Below are 19,849 nucleotides of genomic sequence, written 5' to 3'. Positions count from 1 at the left end.
GTCTAACTTCATAGGGGAATTTACTGAACGCATGGCTTCTCATTAAGAGTTGCTAGAAAAAAAGACTCCAGAAAGGAGACCAAGCCAGAGATGTTTAACCATAACATGCAGCACAATGTTTGGAAAAACAAAAAACAGTACATCTGCACAAAACCCTCATGAAGCATAGTAGTGGAGGAGTGAGGATTTGCCTTTGTCTTGCATTCCCTGAGTCAAACATGGCACTTCCTTCATGCCAAAGTGGTTTATGCCATGTGTGTACTTAAGGTGTAAAACGTTTTTCTGTTGCTGTAAAAATGTAATTACTGAAATACATGAGCTTTTTTATAATATAATAATTCACTGAGATACTCTTGGAATGTTTAATAATAATGTTCCATGTCTACTTAAATTTTAATGTATAAAAAACTGTTCGTAAGCAGATGATGCCTCCTCTCCTGAGGTGAATATAAGGAAGAAGAGGCGGGTCACGTGTTCTTCTCTTGATTTTTTTTTTTTTTTTTTTTGTCTGTTAAATTCCTCTGTTTAAAATAATTTTGCCGGGTTTTACACCTTTCCTCCATCTGCGTGTCAGACTGCAATGCAACCCATGCTGCGACCGACCTAACCCTTCTACGGCTATTTTTATTATTGTTGTCATTGGTAAACATCACTCATCTGCGTGCCCTAACCGGCCTCTCATTGGCGGAAACAATTGTCTCTTGCGGCACTTCCGCCCGTTTGTCGGCTTTTGATTGGTCTGCGACTCGTTCTGGCCCCTCCCTCCTCTTCACCGTGGTGAGTCTGAGCGGTTGTGTCCCCGGTCTGGCACGTTCCTGGCTAAATTCTCCACAGTGTAAAATTGGAGCCCCCCTTTCATTGAACCAGGCCAGAAAACGAACTCTTTTAATTTATCACATTCGCCACTAAATTACTGCTCCTTCCACACCTCAAAATCTGCACCAAGACACCTCGGACTGGAAGATGGCGGTGGTAAGCGGGATGTTGGGGTCGGCTATAGCCCGGCTGGAGGGCCGAGAGTTCGAGTATCTCATGAAGAAAAGGTCGGTGACTATCGGCCGGAACTCTTCCCAGGGCTCAGTGGACGTCAGCATGGGCCACTCGAGCTTCATATCCCGGCGGCACCTCGAAATCTTCACCGCCGGGGAGGATGGCTCGGGCACGAGGGAATTCTACCTCCGGTGCCTTGGAAAAAACGGGGTGTTTGTTGATGGGGTGTTCCAGAGAAGAGGGGCTCCACCTCTCCAGCTTCCACGAATGTGAGTGTTTTGAGGGCGAGTGGCGTGAAGTGTTGCCCGTGGATGAACGTACTCGTGTTTTTGTGTGTGTGTGTATTGTTATTGTTGTGTTAGCCTGCAGCGGTGATGCACGTGCTGTATCGAGCCTGTTACGTGCTCTTCGTGTGTACAGCAGCGACGTCACACGAAATCTCCAAGTCAGACATGCTAATAATGTGGCAATATTACTGCTTGCCCCTCCAAAAAATACAAAACCTATATAAATAACCCTCATTAATGTTTTCGGCCACACGTTTTCCCCAGCCTTTTGTGTTGTCATTTATGCTTTTGCTAAGGTTATTTGTTCTGTTTTCTACAATGGGTCTACATGTGGACGCTAGCTTGTAAGGTGAAAGGGGACATTAGCTGGTTTTATTTCCTCACTTCCGTTGTTTTACATGTGCCACATTGATGAGTGGCTGTGAATAGTTACATTCATCTTATAAAAACCTTTATGAAAATAAATCCAAATGCCGAAACGAGGAATTGCACTGTTTGAAGAGTTAATTTTTCACTGCTGTTGGTAAAACACACTATATTGCTGCCAACATCACGCTTTGTTGAGCCAAAACAGGTGTTGTCTTTTTCCTGCCTGACCACAAAATATAAACTCAAACTAGCTGGCGATTAACCTAATTTCGAGCAGTATTTTAATTTTGGAGCTTAAATATCAAAACCTAATTAAAAACAAACTGGAGTCAGAAGTTATTTAAATCCAAATTAGACTTCATTTAGTTTAAGCAGCAGTCCCAAAACGCCAAAGCTATGTTGTGAGTAAAAGCGTAACTTTTACTTTGGACAAATGTTGACGGTTACTTACTCGAGGAAAAGAAAAGGTTTTGTTAACCAAATAACCTTCATGTTTGGAACAGATTTTGAGAACAGAACAGGTAAAATATTTCTGGTTATCTAAAATAGACATAATCTCACTGGACATGTCACCCAATGGAAATGTAATCCATGTTTATATTGGAAAGCTATTAGCTTTAGCCTTTGGAATTCACCAATTTATCCTGAACAAAGACACAAAAAGTTATCTGCCACAGGTAAAATATAAACTGCTTCTAAATGTTTACATGGCCTCCATAAACATCGTTTTTCCCTATAAAGTCTCTTGAAAGTGGAATATTCTACAGGTTCACCAATACATCAGTCAACTGATGTATGAAGGTACTTTTTTCCCAAACATTGACCACTTACTACTACTACTACTACTAATAATAATAATATGAATGAACCATTATTTTATTCAGGTTGGTTAACCAGGAAACACACAGGCCTCAGTTATCATATTAAATGTTTACATTCATTGCAGCACAATTGGAAGAAGACTGAACAGATATATTTTGTCTTTTCTCTTAAGTGAATATGGGAGAATTTACCAGCTTGAATCTAGTTGTACTACAACAATGGAACAATGTCCTTTAGACATCAGACAAAACTAGAGGTGTGATAATCTGTGCTTTTTTCACAAACTCGAGGCCAATATATGTTGTAGTTATGAACTCAACTATTAACTATTCCTCATACCAGCATATTCTAGAGTCAAATGAGAGGAAAACGGGATACGGCAACAGAATGACCAAAACAAATCTCCAAAAAGATCGAAGGTGTTGTGAAAGACCCAGTCAGTATCCAGATCTCAGCCTGACCGAAACGCTGTGGTTGGTCCATAATGGCGCTGTGCAGAAAAACCATAGGGAACTTTTAACAACCTAGTAAAGACCAGATCAATGTTTCATCGGCAAATGTAAAGCCATTAAACAAAAGGTGGACTTATTTCAATTTCGTCAAGACTGTGTGTGGAAGGAACGATGGTATATACACATACATACAAAAAAAATCTAATTTTGCCTCTAGTTTTGTTCCATTTTCAGTCTATTTTCTGACCCATAACTTCATTGGACAGATTATTTTATTTCCTTTTAATCTGCACAAAAGATCTGTTGAGATTGTCTCGTTTAGTTGTGTGCAACTGGTCTAAATATAGCCAAGCCCATTAATAGAAAATTAGACGTTTTAAGCAGGAACTGTTATGTAACGGTCTTGGTTCAAGCCCATATTAGATTGTTGTGAAGTCTCTGTGTTCCTCTCCGGTCTTCATTTGGAGCGCCTCGGCATGCTTGTTGCCTGGCAGAGAGGGGCTCGTCCGCACGCTGACATTGTGACTCGACCCCGCGGTGTCGTTTCACCGCTCGGGTCCGTGTCGTCCCGCAGGTGCTGCTTCCGCTTCCCCAGCACGAGTATAAAGATCACGTTCACCGCCCTGTCCAGCGACAAGAAGGAGCCAAGGAACGTGCCGGAATCACCGGTCAAGCCCGTCCAGCCCCAAATCTCACCGCTGACCATCAACATTCCCGACAACATCGCCCACCTCATGAGCCCGCTGCCCTCGCCCACCGGCACCATTAGGTAGGAAGGTGATGAGGGTGCGGTTTGAGTTTGAGATGCAATCGCAACAACATTTCTAAACACCGACCCAAGAGATCAGTTGTTTTTTTTTTTGGTTGTTTTTTTTTTACAGCGCTGCAAACTCGTGTCCGTCAAGTCCGAGGGGAGCAGGACTCTCCAGCTACAGAACGAGCCGCGTTCTCACCTCGGAAATCATAGGAGACAACTCGCAATCGGAAAACGACAAGGAGGCCTCTGGTGAAGACAGCCCAAAGGTGAGAGGACACGGAACAGGAAGTAGATCTGACGGGACACAGAAGGTTTTGCCTGTCTTTATGGGTATGAGCATGTTCATACAGTCATAGTAATGAATAATAATAATAATAATAAAAAAGATAAACCCTTTTGCATTTGTTCTGCTCAGTGTCCTCCTTACGAGGGCTTTCAGTCAGAAGGTTCTTCAAATCTGCTGTAATACAGACTGCTACAGGAGATTTTTCAGTCATCACCATTAGGGCTCCAACTAATGATTATTAATCACATTAAAAAAATTGCCACTTAATCCTCTTTTATAATAGAGACATGTTAAAAGATGCTAATAAATAATTTAATCACTTATTTAAAAAAGAAATATATATATTTTATTGCCTAAAATGCAAAAACATGGCACTCCTTTAGTGAATTTGAAGTGGAGCTAAAATTATGCCACATGAGGAATTTTTGCTAAACATATTGACAGACAAAGATGTTTTCATCTTAAATGTAAAATGTATACGTGTTTTGTACAGTTTTAGCTTAATTACTGCTCTGAATATCTCGTTTGTTTTCAGCAAATGACCTCTTTTGAGTTTGAATACTCCAGTTATCGCTAAATGAATCGATGGATTATTTCATTAATCGATTAATCCAAATAATTGTTTCAGCCCTAATCGCCGTCTATAATGGCTACTTGAAGTAACGGCGTAAATTTGAGTTTAGGTCTGCTAACGCAACAACAGTGAAGAAAGACATTTACACTCTGGAGAAGAAACTATTTCCACTCATTAATCTGTGAATTATAAGAATAATTCCAAACAACTCAAAGTCCATCATTCTACAATAATATAGATTATTCATGAGTTTAAATTGTTTCACAGTTGCTTATCATTCTAGAAGTAGATATCTCAGCAGATTAGTTTCCCAAGTGAGACCGTACCAGAAATTCTCAGGAGTTTCATGGTTTCCAACTATGGAGCTATTTTTTTTTTTATCATTAAAACCAGTGATAAGTCAATAGTTGTTTATCAGTTTGTATTTTACATCTTTAGTAAAATACTTAAGTAAGAAGTTGTTTGATTTTCTGTCGTTTCTGTTCCACTTTGATACTGGTAATTAACTTTTTTCAGGTCTTAATTGTACAAGACTGAGAAACAAACTTTTATTACACATTAATTTTGCTCCGCTTTTGTTTGTTTGTTTCCACAGGACGACTCCAAACCTCCATATTCCTATGCACAACTAATAGTCCAAGCTATCACCATGGCTCCAGATAAACAGCTAACTCTGAATGGAATATACACCCACATCACCAAGAACTACCCCTACTACAGAACAGCTGACAAAGGCTGGCAGGTCAGTGCCTCCACCGCATCCGCCAGGGGACTTCTGGGAAGTGGGTGTGAACAACTTCCCAACCTTAGTTTTTTAATGCATCAATTACAGCAAACCTCATCCTGATTTCCAGTTACTGTAATACTTAGACTTGATTATTGAGCTGTAGTTCCTCAGCACTTTATTAGCAAGTCTAACAAACCTCAGTCATCCAGCCACTGTTCTTCCAAAGTCATATCGTTCTGAAGAGCTTAGTTTGTTGGAACTGCAACTTATCAATCAATCAATCAAATTTTATTTGTATAGCACATTTCAGCAGCAAGGCATTTCAAAGTGCTTTACATCGTATCAAACACAGAAACACAATGCAACATAGAATCAACAATCAAAACATGACATTAATTCAGGTTCCATCAATAAATTTGTAATTGATTACGTTTCAAATACAATCCTAAACAGGTGGGTTTTTAGTTGAGTTTGAATCCATAAAAGATTGACCTGTTACACTCCTACTGTGTTATATGGAACAAAATACCTATTGCTATTTTTATTCCCACTCACGCTCACAATCACACAGTTTAAAACGATGTCAACAGCATTTTAATGGGCTTCTGGCACAAGGCTCCGTACACGTATTTGACGGAACTTCGAGCAGGGACTCCGCCGTCCCTCACGGATTTTTGTGCAATTCTATGGTACCTGTTAGTGTCTAGAATTTACAGGGTTTGTGTTACGTGCAGTGACCCTCAGTCACTCGCCGTTTTTCTTCCGGCACAAGGCTCCGTACACGTCTTTCACGGAATTTCGCTCTGGGATTCCGTCGTCCCTCACGGATTTTTGTGCAATTTCAACATAAAATCAGCAATCAAAACATGACATTAAGTCAAGTTCCATCATTAAATGTGTAATTGATTACGTTTCAAATACAATCAGGTGGGTTTTTTTGTCTAGATTTAAAGGAAGTCAGTGTTTCAGCTGTTTTACAGTTTTCTGGAAGTTTGTTCCAAATTTGTGGTGCATAGATGCTGAAAGCTGAACTTATGTGGAGAAGTATGTACTAATACTAGTTCTCCTATATTTATGTTTAAGCCAGTATGTATAATTGTACATATGTGTAGGTGATGATATTGGATCCCGGGTTATGACTAGAAGAAGGCTTCACTGTGTCAGAAAATAGATCCCACTCCACCTCATCTCCAACACCTGTCTCATCTGCAGGATTAGAGGAAATCTGAAGTTTTGCAGCTGTTTGTTGCGGGTTAAGCTGAAACTAAAACTAAAGATTCCTCCAAAGCTGCTTTTTCTTGTCTTTTTTTTTAGCCTTGCTACTTCACTATCATAGTAGTAACATGGCACAAACATGCAGATATTTTTTTTTTACAGTCATTCATTAATTTCAGCTAATGAATGACAGAAGAAATAAAAATCTTTGTTTCTGAAAATTGACTAAAAATTATTTTCCAGACCAGCAAAATGCAAAACATTTGACCCAAAAGGTTCATTTTATTAATGCAAACACCTGTTAATATGGTTGTTTGGGACAGTTTTCAAGTTTGCCCTTTGAACATTCATTTTGTAAATAACACGTAACCCTGGAACTGGAAGACTTTTAAATATTCAAATCAAAGCACAACAACCAAAGACAATAAATCAAAATGGAAATAAAAACCAGTTTCAACCAAAAAGCACAAATAAAATAGGCTGTGATGTCTAAAATCAACTAAATTCCCCTTTAAAAGTTAGAGTAGAATGAGCTCATTGTAATTTAGCATGTGATTAATTGATTAATACTTATTGCAACAGGCTTACTGACATCCTTTTTTTAAAAAACCTACAGTAACTCAGTCTTTTTTACTGTTTTATTTAAATATAACATAATGCTGCTATTACCATGTTTTAACTGACGGTTTAAGGATGAAGTGCGGTGTTGGTGTTGTGCAGCACTGTTTTCAATATTGTAGTTGCATTCTGGTGTTGCCCAGTGAAATTGTGTTTATTATTCAATTCAGCATATTTTTACAACACCAAATGACAAACACGACTGATTCACTTCAGTGAAATCCATAACAAATCAAATTCCAATCCCATAAAATCGCACGGATTGGTTGCCGTGGAGGCTAATCTGATCCTAAATTTAATAGAAACGGTCGCGTGCAGCAACGTAAAAATATTTCTCTCCTTTCGTCCAGAACTCGATCCGCCACAACCTGTCCCTGAACCGCTACTTCATCAAAGTGGCCCGGTCCCAGGAGGAGCCCGGCAAGGGTTCGTTCTGGAGGATCGACCCCTCCTCGGAGGGCAAGCTCATCGAGCAGGCCTTCAGAAAGCGCCGGCCCCGGGGAGTGCCCTGCTTCCGGACCCCGGTGGGGCCGCTCTCCTCCAGGTACGGGCTCGCCTCCCGCTCGCCGCCTCACCCGATGGCGCTCGCCGCTCCATGCCGGTGATTATTCTTGTCGTCGTTTCAGGAGCGCCCCCGCATCTCCCAACCACATGGGGGTGCTGTCCGCCCACTCCAGTGGAGTCCAGACGCCAGACAGCCTGTCCAGAGAGGGATCCCCAGTCCCCATGGAGGCAGAGGCCCCCCCAGCAGCACCCACCCAGACAGCTGCAGTCCAGCCCAAGCTGGCTGTCATCCAGGAGGCTCGCTTTGCACAAAACTCCCCAGGTAAAGCCTCAAATTGATCATGAACAGATCCAGCTGTTTGGCCTGTTTAACGATTATTTTAGTTATCGATTGATCTAGCTATTATTTTTGATGATTAATCAGTTATTTTGCCAACTAGTCGGTTAATTATTCTTATGATTAACCAGTTGACTATTTTAACTCATCGTTTAGTTTGTTTATTTTGATGATTAATCGATTAACCTCTCCATTAGATTTATTAATTGCAAAATAAATTGGCCCTTTCTGCAGATTTTTTATTTCAGTCTTCTTGAGACAATATTAGAAATGCACTTGAAAAATGCAATTCCTTTTTTAAATAACAAAATAAGCATTTATTACCTGAAATGCAACAACATGATCATGATCCTTTAGTTGATCATTCTTAGCTTCTGAAGCGATAAAAACACACACCGCAGTGGGAGAAGCTAAAACTTTCCACTGGACTTGACATCGATATAACGTTGTTGACTCATTTTTTTGGTGAATTTATTAATAATTGGATAGAACAAGGTGATAGATTTTGTCCAGAGTTTCAACCAGGTGAAGCTAAAACTAAGAGTTTTGGGTAGAACATGTTTACAAAGTTTTTTAAATTTAATCTTAATTGCAAAACATACATACTTTTTGCACAGTTTTGACTTAACCACCAGCTCTGAATCTGCTGTTCTTATAACACATGTCCTGTTTTTTGAGTCCTGTTAACGATTAATCGATTATTACAGTGATTATTCCGATTCATCGTTTTCAGCCCTAGCGCGCGTTTGCTGCTGAACTCATTTCCTGTTTCCTGTCCAGGCTCCCCCCTCAACAGCCAGCCGGTGCTGATCGCCGTGCAGCGCCAGATGCCTCAGACCACCATGAAGCCTGTGACCTACGCCATGGCAACCCCAGCCATGGTAACGACATCGGTGAGCTCCACTCCCGTCATGCAGACCGTGCATCTGGTGCACCAGATCCCGGCGGTCACCATGGCGACCGTCGGAGGGCAGCCCGCCTCGATGGAGAGCCCCGAGCCTCAGGAGAACGGAGGAGATCACCAGGAGGTCAAAGGTGAACTACATCAGGAGCGTTCTCGTCGGGTGCTAGCCGAGGCGTTGCTCGTCAACTCACACTCTTCTCCCATTATGCTTTGCAGTCAAAGTGGAGCCGGTCCCGTCCATCACGGCTTCCTCTATAGGCGGAGTCGGCCGCATTATCCAGAGCTCACAGGCTGCTCCCTTGACGACCGTCACCATAGTGCAGCAAGCCCCGCTCGGCCAGCACCAGCTTCCTATCAAGGCCATCACGCAGAACGGGACTCACCTGGTGCCCATCAGCACCGCTGCTGGTTCAGGTGACGCGAGAATCTGACTGAGTTGAAGCTATTTTGCGGGAGATGAATAGTAAAAAATACCTTCCAAACAAGAGTCGGCTTCTGTCCCACTAAAAGGACGGTTAGGTCATTTCATGGTACTTCACAATTATTAAATATTTAACAGTAAATAATTAAATAAACTGCAACAATCATTGCAGTTGTAACGTAAAATAAATCTGTGGAAATGAATACCTTTATTCTTGTAATGAGAAAGGAAAAAATAATTTAGCCTGGCCCTTATATTTCCTCACGGAGTTGACCTGAATTCAAAGGAAAGATAAATAAATCACACCTGTGAAACAAGATGGTAGCTTGAGGCGTGGTGACATCACTCTGAACTATGGAAACCCAGGAGAAAATCCAGATTTTCCAAAAATTCGATGAGTTGATTTAGCGCCCAGCCCTTTGTGGATCATGAATTTTTAGCATCTAAAAACTGAGCATTTCTCTGTTTCCTCAGACTCAGAATGTCTTTTGTGTGGTAGAAGAAAATGAACATCATCAAATGCAGAGACAGAACAAATATGTTTGTTTGATAGCTGTTCTAAGCCTATAAGGGCATAAAATAAAGCTTGAGATGCCGTGTGTTTAATACTCTGTGCAATGAGGTCGAATTAAGAGCCAGTTTAGTTCGTCATGATGTCATCGTGTCACCGCAGCAACGGCCTGCCGTGCGCGAAGCAGCCTCTCTCTGGCGTTTTAACGAACTCCCCCCTGTCCTCCGTCTCTCTGCAGCAAACCCTCTCCATCTCCTGGCAACGCACGCCTCGGCCTCGGCCTCCCTCCCCACCAAGAGGCAGAACGGAGAGCTGCAGGACCCGCCCGAGTCCAAGAGGGTGAAAACCGACGAGGAGAACGGCCCGGCCGCCGCCGTCGGCAACAACAACAACGGCACCGCGGACAGCGAAGAGGCTGACGACAAGTAGCCCCGCCCACCCCCATCTCCGCCCCTCCATCCTCCCATCCCACCCTCCGTCACCATCCTCAAGGTGCCAAAAAGAAAAGCACTACCGATTGTGCGAACCCCACCTGTCTGCCCCCTGTCTGCCAAGTATTTAATAGCAGAAAACACGATGCAAAAAAAAAAAAAAAAAACAGAAGCAAAAAAACAAAAAACTAGAGACCAAACTGAAAATGAAACAGAAGCGTAGCTGATGACTGTGAATCCCCCCTTCCAACTCCCATCACTCTCAAGTTTGAGACCCAGAGAGCAAGAAGAAGCAGAGACAGAAAGAAAGGAAAGTCCAGAACAAAAAGATTATCCATGCAACTTGCCCCGCCCTCCTCGCCCCCCAGCCACCCAAAGACAAACAGGAATCTCTCCTCCTGGTAGCATTACAGAAAAATCAAAGCGTTCAACCAGCAGGCAGGCTTGTGGACATGTGGACATTCCCATCTTCGGCAGCTAGCCTCCACGTCGACCTACCTAACCGAGTCGCGAGTAGAAATGCAGTATTCTGTCGTATCTTCGGTGCGGCACAGAGCAGTTAGTCTGTTTTTCTTTTTTTTTTTGGGGGGGTGTTTTCTTTTCCCGAGGCACCCGTAATAATCCGGAGCAGCTGAGCGCCGCCTCTTTAAGAAACACCCTAACATCTCAATTCTGGGAATCTTTCCTGTTGTTTTTTATTTTTATTTTTTATTGTTGTATGTGGACTGTTCGGTGACATGAATGTAGTCTTACTTTTTTGTTTTGTTTTTGTTATATATATATATATATATTTTAGTTTTTTTTTTTCCTCATTTAAAGAAAACACTATGGAGTGGATGCTCTTTCTGTTTCTGCGAATGAAACGTGGTTCTCACTGTACATCAACAGAATCTTTTGTCATATTTTCCAGATATCCTACGAATTAAAACGTATATTCCCGTGTGTATTTGAGCATACGTGTCATTGAGCTTGCATGTTACAGATGTAGAAACAAAACGTACCAGAGCAGATCATTTGAATATGGAACTGAAGAAAACTTAGACTGAATCTACGCTATAACGATTCTGACCTGTGCTGCACTTAACCTCTTAGTTTTTTTTTGAATTATTATTATTGTTTTGTATTTGCTCACTTGTTTTCCCTGTCATCATCCGCTGTGTTTATCTTTGTTTTGAAGTTGATTCGCTTGGTTTTCTTTCCTTTTGCGTTTTCTTTAATTGTTAATTTCAGGCGACAAAGTAAGGCTATTCAGCTTGTATTCTATGTTCTATGAGCTAAAACAAGTGATAGGTGTTCGTTCTGCTTCAGTGGAAAATTGCTTTTGTTTTTTTATATATATATAAATTTATTTAAACACAGATTCTCTCTCTATTTCTTTTGAGTAAACCCTCTCAGTTGAGCAAATGCAGAGTCTATATATTTATTTCTTTGTGTGGAAATGAAGGGGTTGGGTTTTAGTCCAAATGTTGCCAAAGATTTAACAGTCTGGTTTGTAATGGGATGAACTCAAAATGGCTTCTATAAAAGTGTTAAATGTTTGAGTACGAAGCATCAGGGCTCCATACTTTCCTAGAGTCTAATTTCCATTTTATTTAGTCTGTGTGCATTTTGAAGGAAGGTCTGGATAAAAAAAGTCCTTTCATAATATACAGTAAACACAACGCTTTGCAAAAGTATTCACCCAACCCCTTTAATGTTTTTATCCTGCTTCCTGTTAAAACCACAAAACAAACTGGGTTTTCTTGTGACTTTGCTAAACACAATTTAGTGCTGAATTGTGAGGCAAAAGGAGAACCCTGCAAAGTTTCTCATATTTTTATTACCCTTTTAAGATCTGGAAAGTGTGGCATATTTGCATTTAGTCCCTGCTTAGACATTTCCACCACTACTAGCTCATCGAACTGTTTGCTTTCATAGTAATTGCAATGGCAAGAGGCAGAACGTTAAAGTTCCCAACATGCCTTACACAAAACCCAAAACTAGCTTTGTATGCGAGTAGGATAAATGAGCATTTGATCCTCTGCCAAAACAGGATTTCGAACCAGAAAAACCTTATTTTACATTTTTGGTCATTAACTTTAAGGAAACGCAATCCATGAGTCATCTTCAATGTTCCCGCCAAATGAAACAAGTCATCATCCAAGAGGTGGTGTGAAAACGTCAGAGCGCCACTGTTTGCCTCTTTCTTGCTCGATTCTTCCCATTATTTGTCAATTAGCAGTAAATTAGGCTGTTCCTCTAATTTTATCTTTCAGCACAGCAGTATTAAAATCGATTATCAAACTGGGAATTTTTCGTCTGCATTATCAGAACTAGCACATCTGTCAGATTAAAAAATATATATATATTTTCTTTAAAATTGGTCTATTCTTTGATATAATCAAACTTAAACGGGGCACTCTTGAAAGCTGCAGTACGTAACGTTTAAAAGATTTTTACATATTTGTTTATGCCGTCAACATAGGCCTATTTCAGGCATTTTCCTTCGTTGTAGCAATTTCACAACGAAAGTAATCATCAAGAGTTCATCGAACCTATCTGGAAAAGCAGATTTAAAATTTTATTCACAGATTTAAATGCACATTTTACAATCATTAAGTGTATCAGAAACTGGTTGGCCGAGTTCTCAGTTTACTCAGCATCCCCCTCTAGTGGCCTGGGTCTTCCAAGCGCCGCAAACGCAAACGCACGTTCGGATGCAAGAAGAAGCCACAAAAAATGAAATGTGTTTTTGCAGCAAATCAACTGCAGGCTGTGACAAATGAAAGCGAAACGAAACAAAACAAAAGCAAATCGTCACTAGTTTCATTGTGGTGGATGCAGACAGACTTCTCCGGAGGCTGCTGAAGGATCAGCTCAAATGGCAAAAAACACAAGTGTAGTGAGGAAGGTGCAAAGTGGCCAATAACACGAGGCGGAATAAAAATATAACTCATGAATGCATGAATGAATCTTTTTTTTTTTTTTTTGGAGGTGGCTCTCACAAAAAATATCTGATTGGAAATCGATTAAACTAAGACTTAACATGCAAACTTTTTCTCGGTGTAATTACTTCTTCCAATCTGTGGGGGGGGAAAAAAAAGTCCTTTCTCAAAATATAGATTTTCCAGCTTTTCTCGGAAATTTCAGGCTAAAGACAAACCGTTGTGGTAAACGGAGTATTGCACAAATAAAGTAAAAAAAACAAAACAAAACTAAACAAACAAAAAAATACAGGTTAATTTTTTAGTTTTTTAAGCTACTGTTCTGTACAGCTCTATGTGGTTAGTTCAGTCAGGTGTGTATATACAAGCAAAGAAAATCTAAGGTGATGCCTAACAAAGCGGGATCCCCTCACACACCTAATCATTTTATTCACTTGGTATACTTGGTGTGTGTGTTTTTATCTGCGATAATATGCGCGCACACACTCTCTTCAGTTTCTGAGGCACTCTGCCTGTAGTTTGGGGTTAGGCGGTGTTAGTTATCCAAGACGTCTCAACTATCAGGACGGGAATAAAAATAGCCATCGGAAGACATCTTAAAACTGTTTGTATTTCAGAAGAAAAAAAACAAACAAACAAAAAAACAACTTTCCCTAATCGCCGTTGGTTTGGTTTGGGAGTAAAGGCGGCGCACGTCGTATTTTCTCAGGTCTCCCACCAATCCTCCAAAAAACAAATCTGTGCTTTGTTGTTTTCTTTGTCCTCCTCCATCTGATGCTCTGATGACCCAGAGTCTCTGCAGATACGACGAAGTGCAAAGTAGAACTTCTAATTCCTCAGAAACAGACAAAACAGAAAAGGGAAAGGAAAAAAAAAAACAAAAAAAAAAAACGTGCTGCTCAGCAGGAAAGTCACGAGGGTCATATTTTCTCGTCAGTCATCTCCAGGAACTGGGCGTACACGTCTCTGGAGCACTCCCCCTTTTGGTTAAACAGAAACTTGTAGTAGCTGCCGTCAGCACAAATGGCTGCAGAAAGAGACAAAGAGAGAAGAAGCAGAAGAAGTGAGCAGGAGCAGATAGAAGAATCTGATTTCCTAGGACGCTTTGGTGCCAAGTCTGACAGATGTGTGACGAGATGAGTCGCCCTTTTCCCTACAGGCGTCCCACTCCCGCTGCTAGCTCACCTATGACGGCGTTGGGCTCCGTTCCGAAGGCACATACGCAGGGGGAGCCCGACGGCACCTGGAACTTGGAGAAGCTCCACTTGGAGCTGAAGTATTTGGGGAGGAAGCTGGCGGATGCCAAACTGCAGAGGAGAAAGGCAAAGTTACAACTGGTTCTTAGAGTAACTGCAAAACGATTGACTTCCTTTGAAATGGTCCACATTTTGTCACATGACAAAAGAACAAACCCAGATGGGGGTTTTTTTCTTCTTTGTTTTATGTAACAGAGCAGAACAAGCTGGTTAGTTGTGAAGTTGGAAAAAAAAAACAAAAAAAAAAACGCTAAACGGTTTCCAGAACTTTCTACAAAATTAACTCTTGGGTCTTCAGCATCGCTTTAGAGCCGACGACTGCGGTGGCCGGAAGTTGCAAAAACACAAGGCAAACCGAGCTGCAAACACGTGAACGATGCAAACGCCGAAACACGAAACAAATGAAAACAAAAAATGTGGCAACAAAAGAAAAAAAAAATATGCAGCAACCACAGGAAGAGGAAGCGAAGGGAGAAAATGCCATATTTATAGTAAAAACGGCAAGTATGAAATACTGCAGACAGTAGAACGGACGTGCTCCAGACCACTAGGGGGATAATAAACACTAGGGTCAATAAATCAACCAGAAAAGACCATCAGGTCTTTACCAGTAAAGACCTGATACTGTATTTTATGATTTAATGGATAGTTCAGAAGAAAGACTGAGGAAGCAAGACAAATTGTGTCTTTATGGCGTTTTCCAAACATGCAGTCTTTTACAATATTATAGAACAGCTCCAGATTCCACCTACTGGTGTGGAGGACTTACGTCAGCAGTCCCTACTGCTCATTTTGAAATGATTGTGAAAGCAGCCATTTTGAATAAAGATCAACATGATCTTGAGCTAAGATTGTTTTCCTCATTAAAATGATGACTTGCTCATAATTTTAAGACATTTTAAAAATATTAATTATTATACTTCTGCTAATACTATGATACTACTAATACTACTAATTAAACAAAAGTTCAATCTCTACACTGAATGACTGAAATATAAGCCACTTTCGCAAGAAATTTGGATTAAAATCATAAGTTGGACATGACATAAAAAACAAACAAAAAATCTGATTTTATTTAGATTTTTTTATATTGCCCAAAACTGTCAACTTTGTTTTTCTTGTGCCGTCTGCAGTTGTGCTGGTCTAATCGCATAAAATCGCTGAATGTTTTGCACTTGCAATGCGACAAAATGTGAAAACCGTTAAGACTGCGTCCTTCCTCCTGCCTCGGCGGCCATGAGAACACAGACCTCGACTGTTTGTTCCTTTTGGGGTCTTCCGCAGCGAAGATGTGTACGGTGCCGTGGTCGCTGGACACGCAGATCAGAGACGCGTCCTGATTGAAGTTGATGCTGGAAGCCACAAATAAAACAACAACAACAACAAAAAAAACATAAGCAGGTTTCCTAGGAGTTTTTCCTTTTAAAAAAATAAAAAATAAATATCCGAGGTTCCCTCCCTCACCAGTAGATGTTGGCCGTCTGCGAGCCTCGCCGCAGCTCCTGGATGAGTTGCCCCGCCGACGTGTCGAAGATCCTGATCAGAGTCCCCTGCGGAGACACGGCGGGAATTAAGTCACGGGAGGTCAGAGGTCGCCAACCCCCCTCCAAACTAACATCCAACAGAAAAAGAAAAAAAACCCTCTCCGCACTTTCTCCGACGCCGTCGCTATCCTGGTTCCCTGCAGGTTGAGTGCGATGCAGCACAGCGCCCCCTCGTGGGCGGGGATGTCGACGGGCGGCTTCTCGGTGTTGGCCAGGTCCACGATCTGCACGTGGCCCGAATGCGTTCCCGGGAACGCCAGGAGGGAGTTGTTGCTGTTGGGACACAGCACACACAGACCTGGAACGGACGAGACGACGGCGGCGGCTTAGAAACATCGAGACACCTGCTGTGATGACTAAACGACTCAGCCGGTCCGGACCGGACGTCCGGGGCGTACGGAAGCCCGAAAAGCTCACGGGCGTCGGCACCGACCTTTGGGGTTGTAGCAGGTCTCGAACACGTGCAGCTGATGCGGGTTGTGCGTGAAGGTGAACACTTTGATCATGGAGTCTAGGACTACCACGATCCTGAAAGAACAAAAAATAAATAAAATAACCCACACACTCATCCAGATGCAGTAGTCGAATGTTGGCGAAGGAAAAAGGAGGCCTGAGCGAGCGGGGGTCCGTCCGTACCTGTCCCGCCGAAGCTTCACCGCTTTCACCTCTGTGGAGAACTCGATCTCGATCACCGTCTTCTTCTTGAGGTCGTCCCAGATCATCACTGGAACGTCAACCAATCACAGGAATAGATTAAAATACGGTATCCAAGTTGTAGCTCAGGAAGGCTGAACGGAGGACGGGAATAAATAACACGCTTGGTCGCTTCAATCCCTGAGATTCCAGGAGCTTTATATATATATATATATATATATATATATATATATATATATATATATATATATATATATATATATATATATATATATATATATATATATATATAGTTTCCAACTGCAGGAAGCTTTCAGTAAAAAGGACAGCGACGCAACTCAAAATGGCGGTTACAACTTAATGATTATTTTAGTAATCGACTATTGTGAGGATTAATCGGATTAAATAAACTTTTTTTTTTAACTATGTCTGCAAACAAAATGCCTCTAACATTTATTTCTGTTTGACTTAACAGCAATAGATTATAGGCCTGATCTGTTGATTTTTTTTGTCTTTTACCTGATTAATAATTGGATGGCAAAATGTGCCAAATAGGAGATTTATTTATTTATCTATTTTTTTTTTTTTTTTTACAAAATTTCAACCGAGTGAAGCTAAAACTGCCACTCGAGGAGTTCTGGGTAAAATATATTTACCAACAAAAAAGTTTTGTTTTTTTTAAAAATCTGAAACGCAATATGTTTTTTGTTGACTTTTGGTTTCATTATGGCTCAGACTGTACTGGTCTTTCAGCATCTGGCATTTTTTTAAAGCATGTCTACTCTGGTCAACTATGAAATGCTTGCTAATTACTTGACGATTATTTAAATTAATTGATTCCTCACAATTCATCCGACTAATTGTCTTAGCTAAAAAAAAAAAAAAGCTAAAAAATCTGCCAAAAAGTTTGTTCCATTATGTTTTATGACTTCACTATAGATTAAACACTAAGCAGAAAGCTAACACTGTATTATTAAAACACAACTATTGTGAAAAGTTCAAGTTTTTCCTAAAACGAGAAAAAAAAACCCCAAAAAGGTACAAGATGGCGTGCTGCAAAAAATAAGAAGAGCTTCTTCATGCATCTCCACCTTGTAGATCTGCAGACATGGAATAGGGACGGTAATAAACTGCTGGAATCCTTAATATGAAGACTGAAACAAGAAATTATAATACTTAAAATTAATTTTGTGGGAATTTTAAAGACAAACTTAAAAAAAAAAGAACTAAGAAAGCTCCATAGTTTGCTGCTCACTGGCATAAATTCCCACTGAAAGTTATTGAGGTTTGTGGTTCCACACCGCACAGCATTTTAAGCTTTATGAATTCTTCTGCAAAAGGAAACCTGCAGCCATTTTCTCATCTTCATCCCCCACTTCAGTGGCAAACATACCTTTATTAGTTGGGTACTTGGGTTTCTTCCCTCCTCCCACAAGCGCCAGGTAGTTACACCTAAACAGCATCTCCACATGGCCAACGCCTCCCTCTAGGAACTCTGAAATACAAACACAGGGACATTTCCAATCTCTGTAACAGAGCGTGACACAAACGGTCCTGCACTGCTGTGTGTGACGGACGCAAAGGCTAGACAAAGGAGAAACAGAATGCGTTTTAGGAAACCGTGCAAATTTGCATCCTAAATTATATGCCTCCGTGGAGGATGCTTACTCAAAGTTAAGGCGTTACATTCCAGTAAAAGTGTGGTACATTTCCAAGAATGAGCAAAAGAATAAAAAATTGACATGATATCGTCCGGCTACCTTGCTTTTCCTTTTCTTTGAGAGGATCTGTGTTGTAGACGCGAAATCCATTCTCCATTCCACAAGCAAAGCATCCTGGACAAGAACACAAAGACCCAACAAATACAACAAAATTCTCTCTCTCTCTCTCTCTCTCTCTCTCTCTCTCTCTCTCTATATATATATATATATATATATATATATATATATATATATTTTATAATCATTCCCACAGTCTCAAGGTAACAGGAAGTAGAAAATAAATGTTGAAGATGAACCACTGACCACAAACCATTAACCTGCACTGTTATTTATGGAGAAGTAGCACTTCGTGGTAGAGTTTCCACTTGTCCGTTCTGGGTTCATTTATCAATCTAGTTTCAGGTATATCAAAGTTTTATACCTCGGTTTAACAAAAAGGGTAACCGAGGTATAAAAGAAGACATTTAAAGACACTTCACGGCCCGTACTGTGTCTGTATGAAGAACTTGGGGGGGGAAAAAATAAAATACGTGGCTAAATCACGTCTAATACTATAACTTATTCTGGAAAGTACTAACGAAAAAATATTGTGGAAATAAATGACTTGTGGGAATTCAGAACAGCCCAGAGCTAACCTTAGTACTGTTGACATAGCTGCTTTTAGCGGATAGCCGCTATGTTGGAAGGATTTTCTGCTAGCAGTAGCATTAATGCTAAGTTAGCATACAACACCCATTACACATCCCCACCTTGTGTTTATGTATATTTTCTATTACTGGGTTCCCGAGTCATTATTTTGTCAGTCAGAAAATTTGTAAGCAATGAACTAAAGTGGCAGCTGCAATTTTAGCTGGCTAAATTCAAGTGTAGGAGCTAATGCTAATGTTAACTTTGTCGGTAATTTAACCTGGCAGTTCAAAGGTAAACGCAGCGCTTTGAGAAAATGTTTGTCAATGTAAAAACTGAATGCGGAATTTAAGAAACGATGACTGACGTGTCACACTAACAGGCAATGAATTGTGAATTTACGACGTTTCTCAGTTGTATTAGACAGGGAGGAAAAATAACAAAGATCATTACGACTATGATTCTTACCGTGATCCTGGTTAAATCCAGCATAAAGAAGCCCGTTTCCATGTGGATTGGACGGTAGTAAATTCATCGTTATAACAAGTAACCAGCGATGTTAAACGATAAAAACCCCAACAGTTTTTGTCCGTTAGCTAACTGGCTAACATTCCTCCACCAGTCGGGTTTTTGCTGGACAGAGCGAAGAAGAAAAAACAAAACTGGGGCTGTCTCTCGCTGTCAGGATCGGAGGGAATTCACTTGTCTCCAGTGGATGTCGTAAATGCGTGTCAACATAACGTCATCATAAAATAGTTTGAGTTAAAATGTAGGCGCCTTTCAGCAATTCCAGGGCAGATAAATTACAATCATGCACCAAATTCAGTAATTTGATTTAACCTAAAATCAGTCTTTTTCAAAGATGATTTTTTTTTTCCGGGAGTAACCCTGTTAAAGCAAGCCCAAGGTAGATAACCA

At 40.8% G+C, this 19,849-nt stretch overlaps 2 protein-coding genes across 2 annotated transcripts; one reads left to right on the top strand and one right to left on the bottom strand.

The window, feature by feature from the left end:
- Positions 1 to 773: 773 nt before the first annotated feature.
- Positions 774 to 11,563, top strand: foxk2 (forkhead box K2). Its single transcript, XM_014472881.2, has 9 exons — positions 774 to 1,259; positions 3,495 to 3,689; positions 3,802 to 3,943; positions 5,133 to 5,279; positions 7,448 to 7,641; positions 7,724 to 7,923; positions 8,719 to 8,973; positions 9,059 to 9,256; positions 10,013 to 11,563. Exons 1-9 carry the CDS (start codon positions 964 to 966, stop codon positions 10,201 to 10,203), a joined length of 1,818 nt encoding a protein of 605 aa, XP_014328367.1. The 5' UTR covers positions 774 to 963; the 3' UTR covers positions 10,204 to 11,563.
- Positions 11,564 to 12,744: 1,181 nt separating this feature from the next.
- wdr45b (WD repeat domain 45B) lies at positions 12,745 to 19,831 on the bottom strand. The gene is made up of 10 exons (XM_005809955.3): positions 19,400 to 19,831; positions 18,344 to 18,418; positions 17,977 to 18,078; positions 16,566 to 16,653; positions 16,363 to 16,457; positions 16,037 to 16,227; positions 15,850 to 15,935; positions 15,636 to 15,737; positions 14,315 to 14,436; positions 12,745 to 14,156 (listed from the first exon to the last, which is right to left on the bottom strand). Exons 1-10 carry the CDS (start codon positions 19,464 to 19,466, stop codon positions 14,050 to 14,052), a joined length of 1,035 nt encoding a protein of 344 aa, XP_005810012.1. The 5' UTR covers positions 19,467 to 19,831; the 3' UTR covers positions 12,745 to 14,049.
- Positions 19,832 to 19,849: the final 18 nt, after the last annotated feature.

This window comes from Xiphophorus maculatus, chromosome 10 (genome assembly GCF_002775205.1).
Source record: "Xiphophorus maculatus strain JP 163 A chromosome 10, X_maculatus-5.0-male, whole genome shotgun sequence".
Taxonomy (NCBI): Eukaryota; Metazoa; Chordata; class Actinopteri; order Cyprinodontiformes; family Poeciliidae; genus Xiphophorus; species Xiphophorus maculatus.
Note: the sequence above shows the minus strand (reverse complement) of the source record. Positions and strands in the feature narration are given on the sequence as shown.

Bases quoted from the DNA above. Each gene is read 5' to 3' on its own strand.
- wdr45b (XM_005809955.3), bottom strand. From the start codon at position 19,466: ATGAATTTACTACCGTCCAATCCACATGGAAACGGGCTTCTTTATGCT. The intron at 16,228-16,362 runs GTCGGTGCCGAC...CGTCCGTTCCAG, and splicing joins GACCTGCTACAACCCCAAAG to GTCTGTGTGTGCTGTGTCCC. The intron at 15,936-16,036 runs GTGCGGAGAGGG...GTGTCTCCGCAG, and splicing joins TAGCGACGGCGTCGGAGAAA to GGGACTCTGATCAGGATCTT.
- foxk2 (XM_014472881.2), top strand. From the start codon at position 964: ATGGCGGTGGTAAGCGGGATGTTGGGGTCGGCTATAGCCCGGCTGGAG. The intron at 3,944-5,132 runs GTGAGAGGACAC...TTGTTTCCACAG, and splicing joins CTGGTGAAGACAGCCCAAAG to GACGACTCCAAACCTCCATA. The intron at 5,280-7,447 runs GTCAGTGCCTCC...CCTTTCGTCCAG, and splicing joins CAGCTGACAAAGGCTGGCAG to AACTCGATCCGCCACAACCT.